At 37.3% G+C, this 10,305-nt stretch overlaps 1 protein-coding gene across 1 annotated transcript in view; it reads right to left on the bottom strand.

Annotated features, from left to right (window-relative positions):
• Positions 1-9,966, bottom strand: part of SLC25A12 (solute carrier family 25 member 12) — a 44,847-nt gene extending 34,881 nt beyond the window's left edge. Inside the window, exons 1-4 of the mRNA XM_041473102.1 lie at positions 9,865-9,966; positions 9,331-9,384; positions 5,443-5,585; positions 619-734 (exon numbers count right to left, since the gene is read on the bottom strand). Coding sequence (XP_041329036.1) covers positions 619-734; positions 5,443-5,585; positions 9,331-9,384; positions 9,865-9,876 — 325 coding nt within the window. The 5' untranslated portion in view covers positions 9,877-9,966. The remainder of the gene's footprint in view (positions 1-618; positions 735-5,442; positions 5,586-9,330; positions 9,385-9,864) is intronic.
• Positions 9,967-10,305: the final 339 nt, after the last annotated feature.

Raw genomic sequence — 10,305 nt, forward strand, 5'->3', positions numbered from 1 at the left:
CAACGTTAGTAACAGCTATTTAGCAATATCACAAAGCAGTATAGTTAGCCTCAAGACTTTGGTCTAATTACTAACTTATGTGATTAGGTAACAAAACCAAAGGCCACATTTTCTTCCTAATTTTGAAAATATATAATCTAGTTTTAAGTTACACTCATAACATTAAAGTAAGATTTGCTCCTCAAGAAAAGGAACAAGAAATCAAATTATTAGACCTCCTTAATTTCTATATTGAGCTCTTACTGTATGAAATGACAATTATTCAAAAACATGTGAAGGTCCAGAATATATCTTAAAACTCCCTCATGGCTGAAAGAGTTTGAAGTCCAGGATACAGAATTTTACTTAGGATGACACTAAACATCACTGTATTTATTTACTATTTGAGCAATCGAAAAACCTTGATTCCAGAAGACAGAGAAAAACATATTTTGTCTCTCTGTACTTCTTAAGTTTGACTTGAGAGAGGAAAAAAAAGTTCTACTCATGCAGAGTCTTAGAAAAACAGTACAGTACTGCACAAAATGCCTTTCTATGCACCTGTGGTCAGGAACCACTATTATGACAGACACTATATAATCAGTTTCTTTAAACTGTTTTTCTTTTAGGTATTCTTACCAAATGTTACTTCTCCATTGCCATTCCTGTCAAATAACTGAAAAGCAACAATGAATATTGCATCTGGAGTACACAAAACAGATTCAAATGCCAAAAATTCTTGGAAGGAAATTAACCTAGAAAGGAAAACAGAAAAGTTATAAAGATTTTTTAATTGTTCACAATACCAATGATAATTTACATTTGATACTCTAGAAAACAGTGTGATCCAAATATTAAATAAAATTCTAACTTAAGATAATTAACACTCTAGAGACTGAAAAGTATGTCACATTTAAGTAGTTAACATTTATGCAACTTAGTTTCTTCCTCTATGAAGCAAGTGAATTCTCACTGAACACCTACAAGTTATTACTTTTTAATTATAAATGTAACCAGCACCTGAAAATTAAGACATAAAAACACCACAAAAATCCTAACAACATGAAATTTACAGGCCTGTCATTCTATTATTACATATGTTTTCCACTAAGAAAAGACAATGTAATGCAAGCACAGGAATACAACATAAAACACACATTTTCTTAAAACAAAACATAACATTCATAAAATACAAACAGGTTCAAAAAAAGTTACACTTTACTATGCATACAGAAAGAATACTACACTCCAAAAATAACATGAACCACCAAGCCATGAACTCAGGGCCAAACATAAAACATCTGGGCTCAAAGACAGTCATGAAAAGGCAGGGAAGGATGTGAGTGTAACAGCAGATCCCAAATTCTGAGGTGTGTATGCAAGACAGCCACACCGCAGGCTGCACAGGTAAATCCAACCACAGATAAACTCAGACCTGAACGCACGCACAGATATCTTATTAGGATAATAATAAGTAACTTTTCTAGAGGAACTCTGCTTATTCTGACTAACACAAAAAAACCTCTTCAGAAGGCATCCTAATGCTGTATGTATGAACTGCTGCAGAAAGATAAACCTGAAGCTAAGTGCAGATAAAGGATAATGCTGGCACAAGAAAATAATGGGATAAATGACAGGATATATATTTTAGTGTTAAATAATCAATGGAAGTAAGAATTTCAATTACATCTTTTATATTTAACAAAAAATTTACTATATATCTGTAAATGCCATTAAAGCAGAGAATATCACTGTTTCCTAGAAATTTTCCTAGAAAATGAATATAATTGATCTCAACTTAGTACTCATCATATGAGATCGTTAGCTCATAGTGATTACTTCAAGCATTACTGCTTACTGCTAAAGAGACAAGTATTAAGTCTGTTCCCCACACGAAAAAAAAAGAGAAGAAAAATCACAAGATTCACACTATTCATTACTATATCTAGTCTAAGTACACATTCTCTAAGTACACATGAAGCAGAATTGAGATACTTTAAAAAGGTCAAATATGTTAACATTCTTGTATATATGCACTGCACAAGAAAGGAAGAAACCTAGTGACTCTGAAAATAATTAAGATACTGAAAATACAAAATTATCATATTTACCATATTTTAGCCAGAAAAATCAAAGATATGAGAATGGCTCTTCACATGCAAAGTCAATTTCATCCAAAGGATGATCTTAATAAATAAAGGGTTAGTATCAAAGAAACAAATGTCCCTTTAAAATAATTGTAGATAATATAATTTCAAAATGTATCTCACATACATGCATAAAGCTGACACACAACTCCTAACCAGGTAGCTTTATAACTGACAAAATCAAGTGCTGATCTCTGTAGAATGCACTCATAGAAGCCTGAACCTGAAAGAAGACATCTTCAGCAGTCTCACCATAACAGTGCCTACAGCAAAAGGAGATAGGCACCTCCAATTTCCTTCCCACATATTCAGCTTGCAATGCCTAAGAGCAGGGATAGCCTCTGTGATCCTCCATTAGCCACTAGGGCAGAGATAACAGGAGCTGGATTAAACAGAATGATGAAGCTTCCCACCCAATCACTACTCAAGTATTATCCAGTGAACCCACTGCATTACAGAGTCCATGACAATATCAAATCACTCACCTTTCATTTTATCTGCAACATTTTAAAAAAATTTCTTTTCCTCTGATTTCTTCTGTACTGCTACCCTTCAAAAGCACACAAAGTAACCTATGTTTTTGCAATTCTTCTCCTTCCTTTTTTCCTACTGCAAGTCTCTCCTAATTTTCCCCCATACAACACAGCTTTTTAGACATTATGTATAGCTCTGTTGTGACTCTCCATTAGGTGAAATATCAACTCCTTCTTGGGGACTTCACTTAAGAACACATTTCCAGTTTTAAGAATGATATACTGATAAAAACAGTAACCAGAAACAAGCAGTTAAAATGAAGAATTTTGAATTACTACTGCGAAATTCTGTAGGTTTGAAGAGGGATCAAAATATTTTAGCTGGTTTTGGCACATATATATATGTAAGTATATTCTTCAGAGAGGGTATTTATCCTATCCTAAAACCAATGCCTGCAGTCTGGAGACACAGGAGTGCTTTTAGCATCACTGAAATCCTGTCGTAGTAAATAGATAACAAGCAAGTTTAAAGCAAATTCTAATTTAGAGGACATGACATAAATTTCTAAGAACACTTGTAACAATGAGGAATAAACATTTTTTAAATGAACAGTCAGCTGTTTTAAGAACTACCTTAATGAGTTCCACTAAAGCAAATCAGTCTTGTACAGCAGTAATGGGAGAAAGCAATAGTGCTCTGGAACAGTTAAGTAAGGATCAAGTTACCATGAGAAAAAAAGGAAAACAACTTTTTTTAAAAGCATGCCCATAGAGAGCCAGTTCCAAAATGTGCTGTTTCTGTAAAGTGCCAAACTTAAACCTAAAAGAAATAAAAAAGTATTAATAATGGAAGCAACCATCAACACTCTTGAGTATTTATTTCAAGGGCAAGCAAAGCTAAGGGAATATGATTGCAGATCTAGGAATGAAATTTTGTAACAGAACCCAAAGCTTCTCAATGACTTGCTGCATGACATTGGGCTGTCATTTAATGTAAAAGTACAGGACTACAGCTAAGTCCTTGGACTTCATAAAGTAAGTCTTTAGAAAGATGCAATGCATCCCAGAATTCAGTTTAAGGCTACAATAGCTATTTGTGCTATTAGAGTCTGGATTTTGATACACTACAGCTCATTACAAATGAAAGAATGTGAATGTAAAAAAACCTGATGTTGATAATGGGGCTGTAACAAATTCTTCCCATGAAATATAGATTCAATATCGATTAAAACATTTAGAAAAAAGTTTCAGACAAGTATTCAAACAGATGAACATTTTACACTTTGAATGATATAGCAGTGCATAATAAAAATCCCACTCTTCCCATAAAGAAGGTGGTAAAGCACACTTACCCATACTTGATTATCTCACCTCAAATATTACCCAGATGTTTTTTTTAAAAAGCAATAAACAAAAACATCAAAAAATCTTATTCACAGGGAAAGTAACAAAAAGCAATACCTAAAAAGTCTGTCTTAGCATTAAAACAAACTGATTTCCTACTCTAAGAAAGACCCTTTTATAGGACATTTTCTGAAGAACTGCACACCACAAAAGATAACCAACAGTTTTCAGAGAAACAATATGCTAAACATGCTGGTTTACTTTATCAATTAAACTATTTTGAAGAGATATGTACAAAATTATCTTTTTAATCCATAATAAAGCAACAAACTGAAGCCATGTACTGGAAGCAGAGACAGGTTACTAACATTTATCAAATATATGTATAATCAAATATATTATCAAAGTGCTGCAGCCTTATGAAAATAAAAATCACACAGCATTACATCAAACAGGAAATCCTGTATTTGTCATTTAGGGTAAGAAGTATACAGCACATACAATTTCATTTCCATTGCATAGATACTGTGCAAGCTGCTCAAGATATTAAGCAAACTAATAAAATGTTCTATAGCAGAATGCATGAAAATAAAATTTAAGTAACCAAAGAAGTGAAGAAGCATTCAATCTAAAATAAGTTATAGTTACATATTTACAAATGTACTGTCTACTATTTTAACAGCATTTTCTTCTCAACGAAATAACCATTCACTTGTGCATTCTTGACCTCTTCTCTGATCCATCTTAACCTTCTCACATTACATTAACAATGTCCGGGCCTCCTACTACATCCAAGGCCAGAACTAGAAGCCGAGTTATATACAGTAAAAGAAAAGGCTCCTTGGAAGACAAATGAGTTAGAGGGCACTACCTCAGCAGAGCTGGCATTTTGTAAAGTGGTTTCAGGGAACTGTCTAAAATCAAGCAGGAGCATCTAAAAGTAAGCAGAGTCGGAAAAGCTTTATGTGGTGTGACCTGATCTTCATTAGGCAAACAACTTCTTCCTTCATGAAGTCATTAGTGTCTCCCTCTTCTAACAGTCAGTCTTTTAAAAAGACCTCAGTGGTTGGATTTGAATTGCACACTACAGAAATAAGAAAGCTCTTCCATATTTTTGTGTTTAATTACAGGTACTGAAGACTCTACACAGTACCTGATGATGGATGTGGACATACAGAAGAGAACTTTTCTAAGGCAACCATACTACACTTAACTTACCTGCTGTTCAACTTCCTCAGCTTTTGTAGAATTTAACAAAATATAATCAAAATAAATCTCAGCTTAAAAAAAAATCCATGTTAAACACTGTAATTTTTTCTCAGTTTTCACAAATTTAGTCTATTGTACTTGTGAAAAAAATCTTCTCATTTAAATAAGTACAAAGTGTAATAAAATCAATAATGTATTTTAGAAGGTGAATTTATCAAACTCATGCACTCACACATGTAACAATGCACTAGTTAACAATGCAAGTTTCAAATGGGTAGCAAAATTCTCACCCATCCTTAGTTTGATCTGCCACTCCAGCCAACAGCTGCACTGTTTTAGGATTGTGACGTGGATCCGTATGAAGTCCTAAGTATTTCTGCACAAAATCCTCTGGGGTCATGTAATGCTCACCATCTTTCTCAACGCTTGCATACTAGAGTAAAAATAAAAACCCAAAGCCACACAAACAAAAATTAATCCATTTAGATGGTAATTATTGGTGAACCAGTACCTTCTAATTAAAAGAAAAATACATATTTCAGAAACTGTCAGGTAATTGTGAAAATTCATAGAAATTACAACCATGGTATAGCATTCCACTTGCAGCTACACTGAAAACACGGCACATAAATTTTCTTACAATTTATAGTACCAGATTTCTTCTGAATAACTGTTCCTGATCTTTACTATAATTATTTTGGAAAACATAACTTATTTCTTCTCTCTTTCTGTGAAAAATAAATATTCAGATTCATTTTTATCCTGAAAGTAATGTTTTTAAGGAAAAATTCACACACACAGACAATGCTTGCCTCAGCATCTCGTGTATCTCTTCCACACTATCAGCCCCTCACACCTCATCAGCTTTTACTCTTCCACCCTACAGCTGTGATGACAGCTGTTTGCAAGACTGCACTGCAAACCACATTACTGAATCTATGGAGAATTAAAATAGAGTATTTCCACTGAAACAGGAACACAAAGCAGCGGACAGGAATCCCCTAATTGAGCACTGCTGCCAATATGACAGCACAAGGAAACTGTGGCTTCCTTTAATCAACTCTGAAAGGTTCTCTCCTCAGCCATACACACAAGTGACTGAAAAATGCCCTATGAAGCACAATCCTGCTGCAAGACATAAAATTCAAAGAAAATGTTATGTATGAAGGCCCATCAAACATGCAGAGGATGGAGCATATCTTCAAGAACCACTGAAGTCAACTGAGAAAAGAGGGCATATCGAAGACAGTCAAAATCTAAACACCATCTTTTTTTCTCCAGACACCAAATTCTCTGAGTTTATCATAAATAATAATTTATAATAACACCTTCCACAAAAAAAAAAATGTTTGGGGAAAGTTTTCTTAAAAAATATTGAGACAAAAATAATTAACTGACAGATACATTGAGCTCCATATGAGAAGGTCATGGCATTTTGGAAAAGTTTGGCAGAAAGTCAATAAATTAAGGCCTGACAAAGTAGCTAAACATGTGAATATATTGGTCCTATGTGTGCACCATAACTTAAGTCAAGAATCATTTAGCCCAGAATAGGCAATTTTAAATTATAGCCTAATTTGAATATAACACATCAATTAAATCCTTGTTTTTCTCAGTCTTCAACTCTGTTACTTTATAACACAAACCTCTTAGTATACATTTGTAGATTGCCTCAGGTAAGCACCTGATGAATTTCCATTACACTTTTTTTTAAACATCCTCACATAAGACAAACATACAAACCCCCTACTCTAGTTTACAAGCTGGTGCTATTTATCACTACACTTTCAGAACCAATGCTTTGGAAATCTCTTTTTGTTTCCTTCTCCACCTTGCCTGAACAGGTTACACTTGAATTCAACAGGCAGGGAATAATCCAACAGTATTTTCCAAAGGCTGACTGTGTCTTGTCTAAGAAAAATAATGAAGTCTCACTAAGAAATCTGGTAACTGTTTTTCCACCCAACTCTCTTATCCTTCTGTGATAATTTGTTAGAAAATTTCTTCTTTTATGGTTGTTAGTAAAGTCTGTGGTTAGCAAACACCTAAGAGGTAACTTATTTGATGGTGCACAGACATGAAATTTCAATGCCTGCATTTCTTAGTTACAGGATTAAGAGAAATAGCACATCTTTTTAATGCAAATCAAACTTTATCCATCTTTTTAACAGTTTAAAGCAGAAGAAGCAGATAGCACACTTCAGAAATTCTGAAGAGAAAGGTATATATTAAATATCCTTTAGGATACAATGTAAGCTGCATGGCAAGAGGGCACGTATCACGTTAGAAGACACGAACAGAAGGAAATTTAAGTAGACTCTCTATGATTAAGGTGGATGGTGACGAGGCCTAGAGCTCACATCTTCCCTTCTAACCATTTCCAAGGGAAGCCAAATTTAGGAAGGAATGCACGACCTTTAGCTGAAGTTCACAGAAGAGACCAGCACTCTCAGCAAGGAGTACAACATATCTGACCCCTAAACACTTGTAATATTTTATAAGAAGACTTTCTGCAACTTAGTCTTCAAAAGAATGATTCTCTTTTGTTTTAAAGCCTGCAACGAAGTTCGATTTCTCAGCATCAAAAAACCCACAATTTCAAACTCAACAGAACGCAGAAGAAATACAAACTCTTTTTTCTACGCTTTTTTTTTTACTGCAAAATCTCAGATATTCAAAGAGAGAGAGGAGAGCTTCATATTTTTCATTCCTCAGAGTACCAAACAATCCACAACTTCATTTGCATGTTTCTTTAAAGAAAACAAGACAGACATGGGGAAGAGCAAAAAGCCATTTTTTTAAACTCACTGTCTGCTTTTTAGGTCGATAGAACATGTACTGTCAGGAAGAAAATTTCAACAGCCAGTGGTACAATGTTCTTCCTCTCCACTGTTGTCTGTATGACCACTTCAAGAACTTTAATTGCTTATTTCCAGACACAAGAACTTCTACTGACTGGATGTCAAGAAACATAAAGACCTCACATTTAAAAATGAATAGTGATTTGACACCTCATTTCACTTTTTTTCATTCAAATGTTGGAAAAAGATGTTCTAGAATCACATCTTTATACTGTATTAATATATCTTTTAAAATATAATATTTTTATATTGCTAATTTTATTAACATACTCTAGTGTAATGTTTATCTACAAAAGCTGAATGCCATGTCAATCAAAAATGAGCCTGTGTTGGAGTATCTTTTACTAGAAACTAAATGTTGAGCTTCCACAGTATGATGCCAGCATTCCAAGTGTTTGCACTCCAGCAATGTCAGAGTGTATGCAAAAGAAAAGGCCACAATCCAGTATGCAAAAGAAAAGGCCACAAAAATTATGGCTGGGATAAAAGGCAAAAAGCTCTTTCTACTTATCATATATGGAAATTGCTAGATGGTATAGTAGAACCAGAAGATACATATAAATAGTTAAATAACAGACTTTATTAGTTACAGTATTAGCTCTAATTTTATACTCCTGTTTTTTTAAATAGAGAAAAGCTTCATGAATATACTGTGTAACACTCAACATTAGGGAAAAAAAACATATTTTAGTAATTTTGAAATACTGGTGGCCCTATTATGGACCTAAAACACAGTTCTTGTTCTTCTTATTATTCCATATTACTGATGCAAACCTTATCAATAAAGTTTTAGGATTGACTGGATTTTCCTTTCTGATCATGCTTTATTGAAACTAAGGGAGTGGAGAAACCTTCATACTATTATTTATATATGCTAATTCTAAGGCCCTGCAAGGAAAATGTATAAATCTTGAGAAATCAACTTTAAGTTCTAAAAACACTGCCAATGGTCCAACCATTTGTACGAACACATACAAACCCCAAGGACAAAGCATACAGTCATGGAAGAGGAATTTTTTTTGATTCTGTAAAGGTGTATTTAAAAAAAAAAACAACAAACCAGTACTTCGTTATAATTATTTGCTTTGTAGAAAATCAGAAAATAGTTCACGAACTTATTTAATATGATAATTTGGAAATGGTTATCACACTTTGTGCCAGCAGCAGCTTCTCCTCAATGCCTGACACCCCCATCAATACACTGCAAAGTGAACTTCTAAGTGTCCCACCAGCACCACACGAATTTGATGCCATGGCAAACTGCTGAAAGGGCAAAACACAGAAGTCTGACACTCAAACAACATTAGATCTTTTTACCTGCAAAAAAATATTTCGTAGTTCAGCAGGATCCGCTCTTTTGGTTGAATGCACCTGTAAACACAAGCAAATGAGTGCTTCGCTTAGCCGGGCTGCCGTCAGAGCGCAGATAAAACCCGCCGCGCCGGCCACAGGCGGCAATACGGGGTCCGCTGTCAGACCCACAGGCCCAACCTCCGCCACGACCGCGCCGCGCTGCCGCGGGACGGCACCGGGCTCCGCGAGCCGCGCTGCCGGTGACAGCCCTCAGCACCGGGCTGTCCGCGAGCGCCGCGGCGCCCCGGCCACACAGGCTGACCACCGCCGCCCCTGGGACCCCGGCCCGCGCCCCCCGGGGCACTTCGGCGGGCGGAGGCAGCGCGGGCTGCGCCGCCGCTCCCCCGGAGCCGCCCCGCCATCACCGCCCCCGCGGCGCCGCTCCCCGGCCCCGCGGGAATCCCGCAGCAGCAGCGGCCGCCTCCCCCCGCCTGCCCCCGGCCCCGCGCGGGATCCACCCGGCTCCTCCTGCCACTAGCGGCGGAGCGGGAGAGTCACCTTGACCGCCATGCTGCGCCCGCCGAGGAGGAGGAGGAGGAGCCAGCCGCCCGCCGCGCCGCCGCAGCAGCCGCCGCCGCCGCCGCCTCAGCGCAGCGTGAGGGGCGAGCGCCCTGCCCTGCCCCGCCCTGCCCCGCCCGCGTGTGCCCCGCCGGGGCAGCGGCGGCGCGGCTGTGGGGCCTCGGCGGCGGCCTGCTGGAAGCACCTGCACAGTGCAAAACGGAGCCTCTTTAAATGCTGCTGAATCTCATTTCTGGCGTAACAGATGCAGCCGTGCCCCTGAGGCCAGCAGAGGTGTGTGTACCTGTTAGTTTCAAGTGCCGAAACTGTTCATAGACTTAGGTTCTGGCAGCTTGGCTGCAAATCGGTTGTAGCTCCGTACTTCAAACATAGAACCAGAGGCCCAAAATCTGTCTGGAATTCATAAACTTCTGACAGGGT

Source organism: Pyrgilauda ruficollis, unplaced genomic scaffold (genome assembly GCF_017590135.1).
Source record: "Pyrgilauda ruficollis isolate IOZ18807 unplaced genomic scaffold, ASM1759013v1 scaffold3, whole genome shotgun sequence".
Lineage (NCBI taxonomy): Eukaryota > Metazoa > Chordata > Aves > Passeriformes > Passeridae > Pyrgilauda > Pyrgilauda ruficollis.